Raw genomic sequence first — 19750 nt, forward strand, 5'->3', positions numbered from 1 at the left:
TGCTACCCCCCCCCCCCGGGGCCGCTTCAGACCAAGTAGGGAGAGAGGTTTGATGTGCAGCTGCCCGGTACCTGGTACCGCAGCAGACAGATGCGGATTTATGGAACAGTTTAGGAAACATTAAAGATTGTTCTCTTTGCCTGTGTACGTTTGCCCAGTCTGCCTGTTTGGACAGGCGCGGGAGGAAGATTTACAAATATCGCCTGGCTTTGAGCATGGTCATCTTGCAGTCGCCCCCTTCTTACCTGGTTGAGGGCCGGTTGCTTTTCCCCAGGAGCAGGTACAACTTTAGCTGAGCCGGAAAGGTTTGTCCTGCCGGGGAGGAGGTGGGGGGTTTGTACCTGTGGCTGCCTGACCAGTGCGACGCTTGCTGCCCACCACGAAGACGACGAGACTGTTTCCTCCCCCTCCTCGGCAGCTTGTAATTAAAGCACCGCTCGGCAGCGGGGCCGGAGCCTTCCCAAGCCTGTGCGGGACTCGCTGGCAGGGGTGGAGCTGCCCCAAAGCTGAGCTTCCCCTTTTGCCAACCTCGGCTCCAGGCACGCGGAGCCCTTGTAACTCGCCGGGCAGCGCTTACCACCATGTTTAACTGCTGGAAGTCGAAACCTGGTCATCCTTCGCTGGAGCGGGCAGCTCGGTGCCTGCTCCCTTGCTGGGGAAAGGATGTCTCCTCCTCTTGCTCCCCGTGGTGCACCTCCTAACCAGTAGCTATTAGAGATGTCAATAGTGTGTTACGTTCTCTAGGAAGACGGTGTAAGATGTGTATATTGTAAGCCTGCTTCGAGGTAGGATGTTTTTAATATGGCCAGTACTAAAAACAAAAAGAGATTAAAAAAAAAAAAAAAAAAGAGATGGGTTCATGACTTAGTTATTGAACCCGACTCTCTGCGATGCAGAGGGTGCTGTGAGATCGATTTGACGGACCCGGCAGGCTCCTGCCCCTGTGGGAGGCAGCCCCTCGGTCTGTCCGTAGTGGTGAGCACTCCGGCCTCCGTCCTTCCAGGGTTGTGGGAGCTTCACTACGCGCCCCCAAGGACTGTGTCGGGGCCTGCCCCGTCCCTGGAGGGGTTCAGGGCCAGGTTGGACAGGGCTTGGAGCAACCTGGGCTGGTGGGAGGTGTCCCTGCCCAGGGCAGGGGGTGCCACTGGGGGGGCTTTAAAGGTCCCTTGCCACCCAGACCAGTCTGTGATTCCATGATTCGCCACCTTGGGGTGTCGCTGTACAGAGGTGGCAATAGCAGAAATAACTGGGATTTGAAAGAAGCAAAGCTGCGCAGGGGGCTGTGGAAGAAGGGGGACGGGCGGGCGGCCCTGGCTTGTCCCGGGCGGGCGCCTCCTCGCTGCCTCTTCCCTGGAAGCGTCTGGTTTTACTACTGTTCTCTTCCCCCCTCCTGCCCTTGCCCCACGTGGCAGCTCTGGTGGCTTGTCCTGCTGGGGGAGGCCGGGCACCGACCTTGGCTACACCTGAGCAACTTCTGTTCTTACGGCTTTTCTGCAGTTTGATGCAATTTCTGGCTTTTGTAGATAGATGAATGTAATTAATTGTTGGACATGCCTGTTTCCAAAAGTATGAGACATCCTGTTGTACCGCGTCACCTTTTGAGCAGAGCTGGGACTGTCTTGACTCCAGTGCTGTATTGATGAATGTATCCGATGCTCTCGTTCAGTGTTCACACTCCGCTTTTGGCCAGCTTTGTGATTTGTAAATAGGAAATCAATAAAGACATTCAGGTTGTCTTTACAAAAGTTTCTTCATGATTTGAAGAGAGCTGGTGGCTGCTGGCGCGTCGGGGGGGGGGACACGTGGGTCAAGCTGGTTCCTCTGTGGTGCGTGGGATGAGCCGGACTCCTCAAGAGTCCTTGGAGAAGGGCGAGTCAAACCTTCTGGGGACTGAGGTTGTCACAGAGCCTGTGTCTCTCTGGGGGCAGAGCTGGGGGGGGGCCATGTGTGCGTTTTCCTGTCTGTGTCTGTGATGGGTTTAGCCTGTCATTTTATGACTGAATTTCTTCCACCTTGATGGAAGGGTTTTTTGACAAACACTCACTAAAAGCAGCCCTGGCCTTTGCAGGGGTCGGTCTGGCTCCCTGAAAGCTGGGAGGGCACGTAAAGGGCCGTTCCCCTGCCCTGCCCGTGCAGGCAGGGCTGGCAGCGAGAGGCTGCAAGTGGTGGGTGATGGTGCAGGACCAGGGGTGGGCTCTGCCTCCCCTGGATCCGCTGCAGTGCCCAGGCAAAGCCCCTTCCAGCAGCTCCCAGGTGCATCACTCAGCACCGTGGTGGCGCTGGGGCTCTGCCCTCAGCCAGGGAACACCGGAGCTGCCTGGTGACGGTGATCCCCTGGGCCAGGCTGTGGGAGCTGCCAGCCCTCGGCCTCTGCTAGAGCACTTGCATGGGGGACACGGGAGTGTCAGGAGAAGCAGGGACCTCACCCTTGTCCCTCTGCTTTCGCCCTCCGCATACGCATTGGCGCTGTGCTCGAGGAGGGATGAGGGATTGTGTCCATCCGGTCCTTCCTGCTCCTCAGCCACGAGGCCAAGGGCTCACAGACCCCCAGCGGGGCCGCGGGCCTTCAGGCTGGAGCCCCATTCGGAGCCGGCTGGTGTGGGGGTGCTGGGTCGTGGCTGGGAATTGGCCTCCTGAGCCACCGACTTCCCAACCCATCGGCTTCTTACAGGAACATCCACCAGGAGCCCTGGGGAGAATCGGGCTGGGCAGGGCGATGCCCGCAGCCATCGGCTTCCCTGCTGCGGTCCCGGCCTCCCCCGGCCGCTCCTCACAGCAGAGGGGAAGGAGGGCTGGGTCCTTCTCTCCGGGCCGTTTGGCAGCAGCACAGGCCAGCGCGGGGCCGGGGCCGGGCACCGAGGGGCCAAGGCAGCTCCCGCCCGGGGCTGGGGAACCTGCTGCTGGTCCAGCCCCAGCTGGAAAGGGGGTGCCAGCAGTGTTCCCACCCTCAGGGCTCTACAATCAAGCGTGGAAGAATGCATAGGGTTTTAAAGATTTTTTTTTTTTTATTATTATTTTTTACTTGTTTTATTAGAAAAAAAAAAAAAAAAGCCCCTAAATTCTATGGCTTCCAGGAAGCATCAGAGACATTTAAATGCCGTTTCTGTACACTTTGTTTTAAAGCAGTAACTAAACTCGCCGTGGAACAAACGCCCTCCCGTACAATCTCAGTATTTGGACTCCTCGCTGGAAGGACAGGAATTCCAGGGGCCCTGCTGCCTCCTTGGTGCCCCCCCCGGCCCCGCAGGCTGCGGACAGAGCCGGGCAAAGGCAGCCCGTCCATGTCCCGTCCCCCCCCGCCCCCCACCGCGGCTCCTCTTCGGCCTCCGCTCGGGCCCCTCAGAGCCGATGCTCAGAACAGGCGCCGCTTCCAGTGGAAATTTAAGGCGATTTTTTTTTTTTTTTAAACATTTTTTTGTTTTGTTTGCCTCGTTGGGGAAACAGGGTCAAACGTTGCACATCACACAACCCACCCCCCCCCCCAGCGGCTGGGGGACACGGGGGGCTGCCCTGCCCCCCCCCCCGAACCCCGCTGCAGCCCAGGAGAAGCCAAAGCCGGGGTCGATCCCGAATTTCGGAGGAGGAGGGGCTGCGGCACAGAGCTCTCCCCAGGTCCCCACGTGCCCCCACGGGTGCCAAGGCAGGGCATGGTGACATCCCCCCCCCAACCCCCCCGGTTCAGGGCCTCCAGCCTCGCCCCACCAGAGACGGTCAGTTTGGACAAATGTTTCAAAGCAGCCACAGATGGTTCCGTTCCCACCCCCCCTCCTCCCCCCCCTCCCCCAAAGCCTCAGCCCCTCTCTTGGGGCAGAACAACAGGGTTTTGGTAAAGATAAGTGTGCCCCCCCCACCCCCAAATATGCCATGACCAATACACACAACAGCGCAGGGGTTCAGTCGTGGGGAAGCTGCAGTGCCCTGGGGGGGTGAGAAATGGGGGCAGTGGGGGGGGGGGTGTCTGTGGTGGGGGGGGTCTGTGTCTGCGTGTCCGTGTGTTTGTGTCTAAGTTGCAAAAACTCCAGTCGTCCCTGTCCCTCCCGCCCCGTTCCCCCCCCGCCTCCCGCATCAGGCCAGGCGCTGGCACAGCTGGGAGGACGCCATGCCAGCAGCGCCCACAGCGCCGGACCACTCTGACACCCTTCGCCGCGCTCACCGCGCGCCTCCGCCACCCACAGTGCCACCCACCCCGGCCACCGCCCCCCCGCCATGCCCGCGGCCACCCCGGGGGGGGGCTCGGACATGCGGCAAATGGTCTGTAAAACCAAAGAGCCGACAGAAACGCTGTCCCTGCAAACACCTAAAGATGCGGCGGAAACACACGCAGCCCTCGGGCATCCCAGCGCCAGCGACAAGCCTGCTCTGCTTTCCCACCCTGCTCTGCCCCCGACACGCACGGGTCTCAGCCAGACCGTCCTCAAGCCAGGACACCGCGTCCCCCAGCCCCTGGGAGTCACCGACCCGTTCCCGGCAGGACCAAATACGGCCTGTATTGCTAGCAAAAGTGCATCGGAAAAATGAACTGTAAACGCATCTCCTCCCTGGCTCCCCCCGCGCACGCCCCAGCACCGCTCACCGTACCGGAGGCCGCACTGCTCCGTCACCGAAGGCGTTAACGAAGGGGAAGGGGGGGGCCCAACGGGGGACGTGGAGCAGGGGAGCCTAAAGGAAGAGCAGAATTCAGTAATACTGAAGATGACGGTCAAAGACTGACAACTCAGCACTCTGCACTGAGACTCACTTTAAATTAACTTAAGAGACAAAGAAGCAACAGAAAAAAAAAAAAAAAAATTCCTCCTTAGCCCACTGCTCTCGAAATTGTCTTCTGCTTCTTCTGACAGCGATGGTTCAGAGTCTGTAGAGTTGATCCCCATTTTCAAACTAGTTATAGACTCAAAAGCAAGTGACGCTGTGGATTTGTTTCCTTTTTTTTCTTTTTTTTTTTTTTTTTTTCTTTTTTCTCTTTTTGACAGACGCAGGAACTTCAGCGAAGTTGGGCTTGGTTCGAGTAAACGGCCACGCGCCAGGCGGGTGGCGGAGGAAAGGACAAGCAGTTTGGGGAGGCCCCGCTCCCCGCCTGCGCGTGGGGCGCTGGGGGAGGCCGTCCGGCTCGGCCCCCCCCTGTCCCCGGCTGAACCGAGGGGCCGCCGCCGCCAGCTCCGCAGGTCAAGATCCAGCCGCGGCCGGAGGGAGAGGAGCCATCGCACTCGCTGCTCCACCCGGCCCGGCAGCTCACTTGCGACGCTTGGTGGTTTTCCTCTTCCTTCTCTTGAAGAAACAGCAGCACCTGGGGACGGAGGGGACGCCGTCAGCGCCCGCTGGATGCGGACGGGGTCAGCACCCCCACGGTGAGGGCAGAGCCGGGGGGGACACACGGAAACCCCTCGGCATCTTGGTGAGCCCCATGCGGGCAGAACCGTTGCAGGAATGTCCCCAGCACACAGCAGGGGCTGGACAGGAAGCACCACGATGGCTACAGTGAGTGACACTGACCAGGACAAGGGACACTGGCCACGGCACGCAGCGCCAGCCACGGCAAACGCCAGGCAACAGAGCTGGGGTCAGGCAGGGGCTCCTGGCGAGGGAATAGCCCCGGATTTGTGCGTGGCCACCTGCGCTGGCTCTGGGCAGGACGCCTGAGCCCTGGGCCGGCCAGGGGGAGGTGGGAAGGGGCTGGGGGTGGTGGTGGCCCTGGGAGGGTCCCAGGGAGAGCAGTCGTTGCTCTAGAGCCCAGCTGCTCCTCCCCAGAGGGGACGGGACAAGGCATCCCACGGCAGCTGCCGAAACCCTCATCTGTCCTGACCCGGCGCGAGGGACAGCGGGGCCGTGTCCTTACTTTGTATCGTCTGTCACCTCCACCTCGGTGGGGGCTGTGATGGGGGCGTTTGAATGTCCTGCCGTCGGGTCGTCTGTGTTCAGCTCTCCGTTGGTGGAGCTCATCACCTGGGGAGAGGCGAGCGTCAGCGCGGGGCAGCCCACGGGGCACGGGCCGGTCCTTGGCCTCGTCCCCCACCCACAGCAGCTGCATCCCGGAGAGGTGCAGACCCAGGAGGCGGCACAGACCCCCCCCCGTGCCGGGAGCACCGAGGTCCCCACGCAGGGCAGCAGGACAGGGCCCTCGCCCAGACACAAGTGCTCGGCCTCGGCGCTGAGCTCTCCCGAGCAGCCCCATCGCACAGAGGGGTTTGATCCCCTCGGTGCCCCTGGGAGGATTCCGGCTCCCAGGAACCCCTGCACACGCCACCGGGAGAGGGGCTTAGTGGCAGCCAGCTCCAACGTGCCCAGGAGACACAAGCCCGCAAAGCTGTTAGCTCCGAGGAGACCCTGCCATGGCCGAGTGACAGCTCCTGCTCCCCGTCCCCAAACCCCAACACCGCCGGGCCCTGTGGGACTCAGCCCAGCGCCCACCCTGCGGGCTCCCGCCGGCATCGAGGTGCCCCTGGGCTCCTGCCCGCTCGTCTGGGCAGCGGGACCATTCGCGGTGCCAAGGATCCAAGTCACCAAAGCAAGGACGGGGTTGGCACAGGCAATGGGGACTTGCCTGAACCCCTCTCCTGCGCCCACTGCCCCCAGGCACAGCCAGGAGCTCCCTGGGGATGCGCAGGCCAAAGGATCGCCAAGCTGCTCGTCCCTGGCGAGGAGGCTCGGCCTTACCCAGACTCGTGGTGGAGCTGCCATCCGACAGCCACAGTGCCCAGCCGGCAGAGCTACGTCAAGCTACAGCCCCCCGAAACAAGCCCAGAGACCCCTGTGCGTCACCAACACCCCCCTGCAGTACTGGGCGCAGGCAGAGGACGGGGGGGGGTTTGCAGAGCAAGAGCAGGGAGCAGCCGCCGTGGCAGGGAGGGGACACGGGACAGGAAGAGCTGGGCAGAGCGTGAGGATGGTCTGCCCCAGCCCTGTGATGGCAGCTGGGCCCAAGCCCAGGACTGAGCACTGGCAGAGCTTCACCGTGGAGCAGCAGGAACGAGCAGCAGCGGCGGGGACGGAAGCAGAGTCGGAGGAAGCAGCGCAGGTCCAGCCGGGGGCAGCCCACCACGGATGCCCTGCCATCCGCGTGGGCTGGACCCCACCAGCCCAAGGGGGCCAAGCGGCAGAGGGCAGAGGGCTGCGAGGGCAGCGAGCACGCGGCCGACAGCACGAGCGCAGGACTGAGCGGGGAGATGAGGGCGAGGAGTGCTCAGGGAAAGGGCTCGAAGTCGTCGCTCCAGTCAAACAAGGAGGCAGGGGGAGGTCCCCACGTGGGATAAGGCCGCAGTGTCCGGCTCTGCTGGGATGAGCGGCACTGGGGGGCAGAGCTCGGTGTCCAGATGGTTGCTCGTGCTGCTGCGTGGCACACAGCCAGCGCTTCATCCATCTCTAATCGCCCTCTGAGTCCCACTGGCAGCGCCAAGGGAGCCCGGCAGCCCCTGGGAAGCGGCGCCAGCCTCGTCTGCGAGCCCCGAGCGTCACGCACCACGGGGACAGGGCAGCACAGTCCACGTGCTGCAGCCTCGGCAAGACCTTGGGCATGCGCGGCCCCGATGCTGCCCTGTGGCGGGGGAGCGGGGCTCATCCCCTGGCATGGCTGGCAGACAAACGTTGGCTTGTGCCTGGCTGTACAGGCAGGTCGCGTGGCGCAGGTTGGCTCTGCTCCCTCCCGCCCCTGCCCTCGGCGCATGGTTGCATGTACCTGGACGGACCCCCCGAGCCTGCCGGCTGCCAGGTGAGCTCCCAAAGGCTCCTCGGCAGGCTGCCCACTGGCCTGAGGATCCCACAACTCCGTCCCCTCGGGCGGCTGCTCGCGACAGGCAGGAGGAACAGAATGAAAAGAAACAAAAGAAAAGAATAGAGGAAGAATGGGGAAAAGAAGGGAGAGGTGGAGGGAAGGGGCAGGGAGAAGAGTGGCAAAGGGAGTTGAGAAAATAAGACATGCAAAAGCAAAAACATGACCGGAGCAGCTCGAGTTTGTGATTGCAGAGGGCACTCGCGCAGCACCATCCTGGCAGCTCCCCAAGAGCCATCCCTGCGGTGACACCGTGGGTCTGCATCCTCCCTGCCACAGACACACACACACGCTCCAGCAATGGAACTGGGCTCTTCCCCCGCACCGGGCACGTCCTCTCCGGGCGGCTGAGGACACACCGCCCTGCGGAGCACAGCCAGCCCCGCGCAGGGCCAGCGGCTGCGTTTCAGAGTGTGCTGGGACAGCAGTGCCGCTCGCTGCGCGGGGAGATGCAGTCGGGCCGAGGAGATGCCGCCGGCCGCTCTCCTGCGAGCGGAATGTTCTGAGGCTGACGCAGATCTTTGCGGGGCGATTGAGTAAGCGAGCTGTGCTGCTCCTCAAGGGTACCAGGCTCCTCGGCTCTCCAACAGCGGAGGAGCACCCGGCTGCCAAACCCTCGCCGCGGTGAGTGTGGCACAGCCCCTCCTCATCCCCGGGTTGGAAACTGCTCCCACGCTGTGGGAGTTTTTTGTGCTTTTCCCCCTGCCCTCGAGAAGGGATGTCAAACATTTCTTGGAGGATGGAGGCCGAAAGCAGATTAAGATCTTCCCAGGAATGAACCAGAGACGCTTTGAAGATGTCACCCTCCCCCTAAGGAAGTGCTGCCCAGCGAGAGCCAGGGCTGTCCCAGGCTCCTCCTGCTCAGCCCACAGCAGCAAGGGGCTGGGCCGACACGTGGGTGAGGGAAGAGAGGGTGCTGCACCCTCAGCTCCAGCCCCTTTGCAGGTGCCCTGCTCCCTGTGGAGGTTCAAGGCAAGAGGATGAGGGTCTGTATGGGGACCGCTGGGGAAACGCGTGAGGTTTGCTCTTGACGGCAGCAGTCCCAAAGCCGTGTTTCCTGCACCAGGGTAGGACAGATCACCTCACCGGAGAACTGCCGGGCAGCTCAGCTTCTTTCCCACAGAGACCCAGGCAGGGAGCTGCCTGCACAGCTCTGTCCGTCTCCCTTCCCTGCCCTGGGCTGCTCCCAGCTCAGCCCCATGTGCCCTACTGGTTCCCAGGGCAAAGCCAGCCCCTCTCTCCAGCACGGGGCCACACACTGCCCAAGCTGCCCCACAAATCCACCCCTGCGGCCCAGGCAACTCCCTCCCATGTCCCGTGTCCCCACCTTATTGATGAAAGTGGCACCGTGAACAGAGCAGCAACTTACTCCCTCGAGGATGCAGCACCCAAGACATTGTCCTTAGCACACGGTGGCTCAGCCCGTACCATGCCCACACCCACTGGCCAGTGCTAAACCCTGCAGCTTGCCAGCTGAAGCCCAGGCCTGGCTCTTCCCTGCCGTGCCACAGCCTCCCACGGCTGCTTCCTCCCGCTTCTGCCAGGCCACCTGGCTCCAGGGATGCCGCCCTGGTCCCCCTGCTAGCACGGGCTCAGACCTGCAGGGAGGACGCCCTTCCACAGACAGCACTGGGGAAAAAAGGATGCTCCAGTCCCTGCCACCATCCAGAGGCCCCACTGGGCTCCATGGGTCCGTGGAGCAGAAGCCCGAGCTGTGCGCGACCGCAATGCTGTGCCCCGGCTGGGGCAGTGCCACCGCTCACCTGGTGTTTGGTGTGTGGCTGTGCTTTGTCTCCTCTGTTCGGGGGCTGCACCTGCACCTCACTGTGCATCGTGCCGATGGGCGTGGGCTGGGAACACAAGGACAACATCAGCCACGGCACAGCATCCCTCCTGCCACCCCACACTCCCTGATCCAACATCTGGCCAAATACGCAAAACACCCCAGAATCAGGGCCTGATCCCAGCCCTTTCCCCCACCCAGCAGCTTCGTGCGTGGCGTTTGTCTGCAGCGAGCACCCGGAGGGTACCAATGGCAGAAAGCGAGGTGGCAACTCGACTGCTGGGTTCCCCTTGGCTCCAGCAGCTTCAAATTTCTGTGTCACAGCTTTAACTCATTGGCACAACAGCCCCATCTTGGAACTGGCTCTCAGTGTCTGGTGAGGACTGGTGGAGCTGATCTCTTGGGCATGGATGTGCGCGGCAGGGATGACTGCCGACCTGCATCCTCCCTGGCTGCTGCTGCAGACCACGCTGACTCCCCCACCGCGCTGCCCACTGCTCCCTGGGCACCGTCTGCCACTTCGCCTGTCCCCGCTCCCTTGCCACTCACCAAGGGTTTTCCTGCCCAGTCGTATTCATAGTCGAACACGTAACCGTTCCTCTCGAACAAGTCTGTGAAGAGCTTCCGCAGGTAGTCGTAGTCTGGCTTCTCAAAGAAATCCAGCCGCCGCACATAGCGCAAGTATGTGGCCATCTCCTCTGTGGGGACACAGGGGGCTCAGTTGGGGCAGGGGGACAAGGTGCCAGGCCAGCAGGCTCTGGGGCCAGGCGCGGGCCAGGGACAGGCCATGCAGAGTGCCCTCACCTGGGAAGTTCTCACAGAGCACCTCCACTGGAGTGGCTCTTTTGGTGTCGCCGATCTTCTGATACCGCTCCTTTAGCGTGTCAGCCTGGCAGAGACAAGCAGCAGGTCAGCATGAGGGCCAGGCATGTCCCTGGGAGGGGGAAGGCACTGGGTACCACCAGACTATGAACGGTTTCTTGGTCCCCCTTTTCCAGGTATAAGGGAGAGCTCATTGCCAGGGAATCCCCTTACCCAGGGCAGGTCTGGAGGACAAATGCCAGGGAGTACAGTTCCAGGACACCCACCACAAGAGCAGCTGGGATACCCGCAAAGTGGGAGGGACACAGAGAGGGGGACACTTACAGCCGCTCAGCACAGCGAGGGCCTGGCACAGAACTCAGAGCAACAGCCCCTGTATCTGGTGGGCTGCCAACCCTCCAACACCCCGGAGGCCAAAACTTTCCCCTACCCAAACCCTGATGCTGCCCATGCCAGGGCAGAGCCAGACTCACGGGGCAGCTGTGCCCAGGGACAGTGGGAGCTGGCGGTTACCTTGAGGCCTTGCCAAGGGAGGCTCCCGCGGAGGAAGTACATAAACATGTGCCCTAATGCTTCCAGGTCGTCCCTGCGGCTTTGTTCTGCATGGAAAAAAAAAGATATGGGCATGTTTCCACTACAGCCACCTTCTCTGTCCCTGCCAGACCCTGCAGCACCCCAAGTCCCCTGGACAACATCACGGGCTGAAGAGCAGTAGAGGCAGTTTGTCTCCAGTCCCACCTCTGGCACGGGGGAGCTCGCACTCTGCAGTCCCCTTCCCTTTCCCTTTCAGCCAAGAGGCAGGGCACAGTATGCACACACCTTTCCCGAGGTGGGTGTTGATGCTCATGTAGCGTGCTGTCCCTGTCAGGCTCTTGTGCTCTCGGTAGGGGATGTGTTTTTTGGTCTCAGGGTCAATATACTCTTTGGCCAGGCCAAAATCAATGATGTGGATGGTGTGCTGCCGCTTGCTGCCCGGCCGCCCCACCAGGAAGTTCTCTGGCTTGACGTCTCTGTAGATCAGGCTTTTGGTGTGGACGTACTCCATCCGTGTGATCTGGGGGCAGAAGGAGACATCAGCACCATGGCAGAAATGCACCATGCATCCTGCATGCATCCCTGCACCCTCCTGCCCTGGGCCCAGCTCTGCTCTGATTGCCTTGTCCCCAGCCAGCAACCCTGCTCCTCTCAGCCCGTACCTGGGTTGAAAGGACGGGGACCCGTCACCCTGGGTTGAAAGGATGGGGACAACAAGTCCTCCAGCCCTGGAAGACACCCTCGGTCTGGCCGCATCTCGTCACAGCAAGAGATGCTTGGTTGTGCTCAGAGAGGGGCTGTGTGAGGGTGAGGGAGAGTCCTCCTACATCAGGGAGAGGGAGACGTATGGAGGGAGGCGGACGGACTGGGATTTGCCAGCAGCATCCCCTGCAGACTGCCGGGCACATCCCCTCTTCCCCTCTCCTTCCCTGCGGATCCCCACAACAGCCAGATCACCGTGCCGGGGTGAGCCACGCAGAGCTGCAGGCAAAGCCGAGGTGCTGCGCTCACCAGCTGGATCGCGATCATCAGGACGGTCTTGAGCGTGAAGGTCCGATCACACAGATCAAAGAGATCTTCTAGGCTGGGTCCCAGCAGCTCCAACACCATGGCGTTGTACTTCCCGCAGGGGCCAAAGTAGTAAACCTGAGGAATTCCTTCTGCAAGAAACGGAGCAGGGGCTGTCAGGGCTTCCCACAGGGCTGAACAGCACACAGCCATGCTGCCATGGCCATGCCATTGCTGGAGCCAGGATGGGGGGCTGCGGATGGGGGGATGTCTCTGCACTGCCCTCCCTCCACGCCGCAGCCAGCCTGGCTCTGCTGTTGGCAGGAGGGAGAACGAGGGAGCTCCATCTGCATCCCTGACTGCTGTGGGGGCGGTGGGGGGAAAGAACTAAATAAAAAGGGATTAAAGATTAGACGTGGCTCCGTGTTAAAATCAGCTTCTCCCAGCCAAGCAGATGGGCAGGAGTCCCTCGTGCCGGGAAGCAAATTTGCGGCGTCACATTTATAGGAAGCCTCCCTTTCCCAGCCCTGTTGCCTGGGCGGGCAGCTCCCCGCGGCAGCTCAGCCCAGCCCCATACCTGCATTGCCGAGCTGTTTGTAGAACCGATACTCCAGGTGCAGCTGGGGGGCCCGGGATTTTATGGGTTCCTTGGAGGAGAGAAGGAGAACGGTTAAGGCTGTTGTAGAGAGCAGGATGTTAAGGAGGTCTGGGTGTCAGACACCTCCTTCACATGCTGGCAGCAGCTGGACTGAGAGCAGTTGGAGTTGACAAAAACTAGTATAAAATGGAGATGAAGCCTCAGGGGACAAAGAGAAAACCAGCCCATAAGGGAGCCAGATCCACCCCCTCCAGAGAGATCGGGGCGCTGAGGTAGACATTAATGGGAGCAGGTATCAGTGGGGACCACTCTCGCCTGGAGGTCTCTCTGCCTCCGGCACTGTCTGAGCTCAGCACAGGCCGCAGCGAGGTCCTGGAGAAGCAAAGACCCAGCTCTTCTCTCCCCAGGTCCAGATCACCCCACCTGCAGTGACATGTGTTTCTTTGCCTGCCCTCAATTCCTAGCAGCGAGCACAGCCCCCCATGCAGCCATCCATCCATTACCTACCGCAACCCACTCTAACAGAAGGGCAAACAATCTCCTTCCCAGGTGGCCTGAACAATCACCACCCTGAGCACGGAGGGACTCACCAATTTGATAGCTACGTATTCGTTCGTGTAGAGGTTCTTTCCTGCAGGGAGAGACACGAAAAAGGCAATTGAAAGCAAGTGAGCCTTTGCATTAACCCCACGTCGCACCCGCCACAGTCCCCTGAGGGCTCCTGGGCTGCAGAACATCCCGAACAGGTTCGGTGGCTCCCACAACACATAAACAGTCCTTGAGGCATGAGCAGGAGCAGGAACCCACTGTGGGGAGTTACAACATGCCTGTTAATTACCCCAAGATGGGGTACGTGGATTCCTCTGGGATGGGCAGGCTGCTGGGGGGCTGGAGCCAAGTCTGCTGGGAGGGGGCAGCGTCCCAGTCCGGGCCTGCAGGGATGGGACTGGCCAAGGCAGGAACAAGGCTGGGACTTGATGCTTCTCCCAGCCACATCCCTGCATGGAGAGGCGCCACACTGCTCTGGGAGGGCTGCCCAGAGTTGGGGGATGCTGCTTTGTGGGCAGTGGGACCACGAAGAGGGTGGCAGGGAGGAAAGGCCCCCAGGAGCACTGGGGCAGCTTGAGGCATTGAAGACACCGCAGGTAGGTGGAAATCCCTTCCCCAGGGCTGGGGTCGCTCCTGGGGTTGGCACACACGTGTGTGTGTGCACGTGCGTGAGGCTCAACCTCATCCTTCAGGATGCTCCCACCCACCCGAGGGTGCAGGGGAAGCCAGGAGTAGACCCAAGCACGGCCCAGACCGAACGAGGAGGAGCTGAAGGCCCCGATGTGCCGTGGGGAGGGCCAGACAACTGTCCCCAAGTGCCCAGGAGAGCTGAAAGGGCAGCTGTGCCACCCCAAACCCCTGCAAACGACTTCCTAGAGTTATGGGAGTTTTCACACTACAGAAAGGCGTACAGAACTAACGGTGTCTGCGCATCTCCCTCCTCACCCCAGAGAGCCAGGAGGGCAGGAGGAAGGTGTTACACCTGGGAAGTGTCAGTACAACCTCCGCCCCAGGTCCATAAAGGCAAAGATGAAAGAGGTTTGCAGAAATATCTGAGCGCCCTTCTGCCAGAGCCCCCAGGACACCGAGGAGAGGGGAGTTACCCGCAGCAGGTTCCCCCCCATGGCACGCAGAGCCAGCAGACGCGCAACCCCACTGCCTGGCATGTGCGTATCTGATGGAGCTGCATTTGTCTTCTCGGATTTTCTCCAAGCAATTTGCTCAGGGAACAAGCTCCTCCTGGCATAAGATTTCATCTGCTCCAACGGCTGCGCTCCACCTGAAGCAGCAATAAATCCTTGCCGGGTGACATCAGAGCCAGCTGCTGAGTGCCAGAGTCGGCGGCAGGATTACGGGAAGAGGGATGAATGGGAGATATTAATGGAGCGGCTCCTCGGACGAACAGGCTCTGCAGCCAAGGAGGGGTTCAATCCTGCTGCCTCGCTGACCCTCTCCCATCCCAAGGGACCTCTGCCAAGCCAATTTGTCTCCTGCCTCTGCAAAACCAAATGCCTTCAGAGCAATTAGGAAGTAGGTGATTAGGGAGGGAAAAACGTCTGGCTAACACAAGCATATACCAGACCCAGGGTTTCTGGCCCATCATGGACCCACATTTCCTGGGGAGGAGGTGGGACATCCCCCAGAGCCATCCATGGCTCCAGAGAGGAAACTCTCAGTTCATTGGGAACTTGACTGGGGCAGTGAAGAACTGAAATCCTGATGGACCCCAGTGCAGCCCCCTTGCCCCTGCCATGAGCACAGTCACCTCTCAATGACTTAATGGGGAGAGAAGGCAGCAAGCCGGCAGGGAGGAGATGCACATGCAGGCAGCTTATCTTCCATGCACCGGGACCTCTGTGTTTTTCAAACAATCGCAAGGGAGAGCAAAACAGCCCCACACATCGGCTGGGATGTAGGGGCAGGCAGAGCCCAGGCAGGCAGGTAGGCATGGCCCTGCCTGTGACAACGGCACAGCGTCCCCACATGCTCCCCAGCTACGGTGGCCTCCAGCCTTGGGGCCATACAGTTCAGTCCAAAAGAAAAAATCACTGCTGCCTTCAGTGCAGTAACATGCAACCAGAAAACTCACAGGTGGATTTTTCCTGAGGTTAGGCTGGGTCTGAAGAGGGAAAAAAAATAACACGGCAGGATGCCTGCCACCGTGCCAGAGGCGCACTGCAAAACTGGCCCAGCACAGCAAGGAGGGAGAAGGGAAGGAGGCAGGAGCATCCCCAGCAGGGCTGTGCTTGGAGAGGTCCACCCCTGTCCCTGTTACGTGGCATCTGTCCTGTTCCCACCGCGCTAGTGACCCTGTGGCTCGCCGGTACAGAATGCGATCAGGAAAAACACTCTGGGAGCTGGCAGCCCTCTCCCAGCCCAACAAATGGGTCCAAATCATTTGATACCCCCATGGTTCATTCCTTCCTGTGACACTTGGAGGGCTTGGACAAAGCTGCTGGAGAAGATGGGGGAGCAGAGAGAGCACGGACCACTGCTGCTGTCTAACCACCACCATTCTCTTCCCCTTCCCCGATAAATAAAAAGGTGTGAAGAGCACAACCGGCCTATCATGAGGGAAAAAAAAGCAACAGGGATGAAAAAGCAAAAGAGCAAGGAGGCAGGGCTGCAGGGTCCTTCCCCCAGCAGTGCCTGGCCCATGGCAGGGAACTCCTCGCTCCAGCTCCCGGAGCAGGTCCTGCAGCCGCCCCCACGCTGCCCGCTCTGCCGAGCGCTCACTAACGATGATAACCTTAACACCTGAAACGTGTTGGAGTCCACAGACTGCCCCAGCGGGGGACCCAAGCAGGCAGCACTGCAGGCAGGATTCACAGAAAAAAAGGTGCTTTTGAAAGAGGAAAAAAAAGAGAAAAGTGGCAAGACGAGCAGCAGAAAGCAAATATTTGCGCTTGCAGAGAGGCCTTTGCCCAGCTCAGTGCTGGCGGCGCCTCCGAATCCAGCTGCCAGCACCTGCAAGACACAGCGTGTCCGATCAGAGCCAAGCCAAAGCCACCCATCGGAGGAGGCGGCCAGATCCGGGCTCTGTATCCCATTTAAAAGTCAGACATGGCTTTCTCTTAACCCTGTGCTAACACCCAAATCATCCCCCTCCCAGAGGCGGATCTGGCAGCACGGGGATCCAGCACCTGCTCCTGCACATCACGGCGGCCTGAGGAGGAGCCAGGCTCTGCGCCAGGCTCCCAACTGGGTCCCCATCCAGTGCCGGCCCCTCCACCTGGCACTGCCACTCGGTTGTGGCACGGCATGGGGCACAGCACCACACTGATGGCACTGGGAGCCTCTGCATGCTACGGCCCGGCCTGCAGCAGGAGCAGGGAGTTGTGCCTGGGCACTAGGACTGGCAGTTTGGCTTCTCTGGTCCCCAGGCGATGCAGTTGAGGAGCGCGGGGGAAGGCGTCAGCTCGGTGCAAAGGCATCCAGGCACCAGCCCAGCACTGCAAGCACTGCAGCCGCGGCGAGACAAGCTGCATCAGCCCAAGCAATGACAGTTCCTTGGAGCACTGGGTTTTAAAAAAGTTATTTTAGAGTTTGACCTTCCTCTAGAGGAGGTTCTGAAAGACCAAGAGGAAAAACAACCACGAGCTATGAGCAAGGGAGACAAGAGGAGCAGTCAGAGCGTGGGCTCTTTCCTCCCACAGCCTCTTCCCAAAACACCCAAGAGCCGCCTCTGGCACAGGGTGGGTCTGTGGCTCCGACCAGCCAGCATGGCTGAGCCCTTCGCCATACGTGCACATGTGTGGAGGTCTCCATGGAGCCGAAGACAGAAGGGTGTCACATGCAGCATGCTGACCCCAGCCCACGTTTTCTGAAGGTACCTTTTGTGGACCCCGACAAGTTACCATCTGTGAGTAGCCGGGAAGATGCAGGCCAGGGGTAGGAGACACAGCTCAGGAGAGCTTGGGAACGTCCCCAGCGCTCGCATGTGACCATTCAGCTGGGACATGGCCCCAGCCCAGCTGTAGTAGTGACCTGCTGTTACTCATACACCCACAAGGACCCACCCCCCTTATTTTCCTCCCTCCAAAACACTGGTTTTACTTTTTAAAAACAAGTTAATTTCCAGCCTTTAACTTCGAAGGAAAACAGCTGCCATGTTTCCAAGCTGCCATTAGAAATGAATGCACCAGGCTCGGGGAGAGGGGTGAGCATGGGAAAGTTGCAGAAAGCACATTTACAGAAGCTCATTGTAGGAAGAACAGAAGCAGAAACCTTCGCCGGGTCCCTCTCCCTCCCCACATCCCACTCCCGGCCTGAGGCTGCCCCGGGGCAGCTCCATGGCACAGCCTCGGGCCAGGCTCAGGAGAGGGCCATCAGGGAAACCCCTGCCCAGGCAAGACAAACAGCAGCTCCTGGTTGCAAAGTACGGCTCCGAGGCAGCCCAGCATCAGGCAGAGCTCAGGGAAGGGGAGCTTGCATATCACCCAGCTGCTCTGGACTCAATTTTGACCCTTCTGGTGAACGTCTCGGTTTTCCTCCTCTCCTCTCCCCTATCCCACCCCACCCCAAAGCACCACCAACTGCCAAGAGGCATCTGCTCCAACAAAGCCTCCCTGCGAGCAGTATTTGCTGGCCTCGCTCCTGGGGGTGCAGGGAGCTGGCAGAGGCAGTGGCCATAGCCTGATGCCAGGGCACACAAGCCACCAGCCACGCTCCAGCCACCCCTCCTGCCTTGTGTTTCAGAGGGCAGCATTCACCCCCGGCATGGAACAGGGCTGGCTGCAGGCAGCAGAGGTGTAGGGGGGCTGCTCAACCAGGGCAGGGGGGAGCCGGGGGGCTGTAGGCAGCGGGTGCTGCCCTGGGATGCCTTTGGAAAACCCCAGGAGGAGCTGGGCTGGCACTTGCCCACGGCTGCAAGCTGGCAGGGGGAAGAATGAGCACGTCAGATGTGCTGGCCAGGGCACAGCGTCCTGCTCAGCCCAGGGTGAAGCGGCAGGATGGGGTGCCCAGTTGTGCTCATACAGCGAGGAACCGGCCAGCAGCGCTGCCTGACTGGGACGGGGACTGGCACTACGTTTGTGTACGGCCTGGGATGCCAAGACCAGCATGAACGGGGAGGGGCTGGATCCAAGCATGGCTCTAGCAGCCAGGAACTCCTGCCCAAGTCATTCCCCTTCTGGCTTCCCACAAACGCCTTACGCCAATTTTTTTTTTTTTTCAGTTTTATTTTTAAACAAATCACTTTTGAGTTTGGATGCCTCCGTAGCTGGGAAGACACCTGTCCCCACCTGGGGCAGCTGAGCTGAGGCACCCGCAAGGACAGAACGGGACCTGCCTCGGCGCAGTGGTGAAACTGGGCAAAGCGTTACCTGTTCCAGGAAGACAACTTCATCTTCCTCCATCCCCCAGCGCTGGGAGCTGGAGGAGTCACCTCCCAGCACGCTCTTGCAAGATCTCCTGGGTTTTTTCACTAAAGGAAAAAGTCCAAAGAAGATTCGGGAGCTTTTAAACACTGAGCTACACTTTGGCCTCTGCAACCAGCCTGCCTCGAGGACTGAAAAATTCATTCCCAGGGGAAAACTGAGTGTCCACAGCAAGCACCGGGAAACATCCCTACTCATGCCACCACTTCACAGCACGATCCCTCTGGTCCTTTGCCATTTATCTGCAGCTGGAGGAATCCCTATTTTCAGTGAAATCCTGAAAGCATTCCTGAGCCCTGACGCAGCTCAGAGGCACACCTAAGGAAGAGATGCGATTTGAGGAGAAAAGCCACATAGCTGTGGCTTCCACTGCTGTGAGATCTTGTGCTCAGGCCATTAGCACGTTACAGCCGGGCACTACAGGGTGTGCCGGGGCGGCAAAACTGCACAAAGGGACCAGAAGCTTCTCTTGCTGGTGGCAAGGACAAATTCTCGCAGCGAGAATCGACCGTTGCAGAGCCCAGAGCAAGAGCTCTCTGCTTGTCCCTTCGACCACGAGCAAACTGAGCCCGACCGTTCCCTGCAGAGGCTCTGCTCTGAGCAGCTCAGACTGCCTGTTTCACAGGTGCTCCTTGGATCCACGCGAGACTCGTGTCCACCTTGATGCTGTCCCTAAAACGTGAGGGGAAGGCCGTGGCAGGGGATCATGCCATCCCTCAGCGCTGAGCACAGCAGGCAAAGAGACAGCCATGGCCCTGATTGTTTCAGACTCCTGCTTAGGGCAGGATTTTGGAAGATCTCCCCCAGAAACACGTCCCCATTGTAAGATGTTCACTGACAAACAGGGAAAAGGAAGTGGAAGGACACAGGTAGGCGCTGCACAGCTTGGAGCCCTCCGTCCACCCGCTCCCAGACAGCCCTGCAGGGAGGCACTGGCAGCATCCCCAGGGGCTGTCCAGATCCATCTGGGTAGTGAAAGCAGCATTTGGCGCGGCAAAGTCCCTAAATACCTCTCCTTCCACAACACCTGGGTCTGGAGGAAGGAACAGAGCTCTTCACAACACCGGGAGAGACAGACTCTCCGCTGCTGAACGCGGGAACCACTTGGCTGGATTTTAAATAGAGCATTTTTCCCAAGCTCTGCAATTAAGTGGCGATCCCACTGGCGAGTTCAGGAACAGGACGGTTTAGCCTGGCACCAGCCAGTCTGTCATGCTGGGAAGAGCTAACATTAACTCCCCACAGACAGAGGTGGCACAGCGAGGTGGGTAAACTCACCCTACCCTCCACGCGAGTGCCTGAGCCGGGGCTGCCAG

At 60.1% G+C, this 19750-nt stretch overlaps 1 protein-coding gene across 2 annotated transcripts in view; it reads right to left on the reverse strand.

Moving 5' to 3' along the window:
* Positions 1 to 4723: 4723 nt before the first annotated feature.
* Positions 4724 to 19750, reverse strand: part of CSNK1G2 (casein kinase 1 gamma 2) — a 46418-nt gene continuing 31391 nt past the window's right edge. Inside the window, exons 3-13 of one of the 2 annotated variants that reach the window (XM_074566006.1) lie at positions 13098 to 13138; positions 12487 to 12556; positions 11913 to 12061; positions 11187 to 11421; positions 10881 to 10966; positions 10350 to 10434; positions 10095 to 10243; positions 9526 to 9612; positions 7670 to 7774; positions 5834 to 5940; positions 4724 to 5284 (exon numbers count right to left, since the gene is read on the reverse strand). In XM_074566006.1, coding sequence (XP_074422107.1) covers positions 5230 to 5284; positions 5834 to 5940; positions 7670 to 7774; positions 9526 to 9612; positions 10095 to 10243; positions 10350 to 10434; positions 10881 to 10966; positions 11187 to 11421; positions 11913 to 12061; positions 12487 to 12556; positions 13098 to 13138 — 1169 coding nt within the window. In that variant the 3' untranslated portion in view covers positions 4724 to 5229. The remainder of the gene's footprint in view (positions 5285 to 5833; positions 5941 to 7669; positions 7775 to 9525; positions 9613 to 10094; positions 10244 to 10349; positions 10435 to 10880; positions 10967 to 11186; positions 11422 to 11912; positions 12062 to 12486; positions 12557 to 13097; positions 13139 to 19750) is intronic. The other variant, XM_074566008.1, reaches the window with a different exon arrangement.

This window comes from Larus michahellis, chromosome 23, assembly GCF_964199755.1.
Source record: "Larus michahellis chromosome 23, bLarMic1.1, whole genome shotgun sequence".
NCBI lineage: Eukaryota > Metazoa > Chordata > Aves > Charadriiformes > Laridae > Larus > Larus michahellis.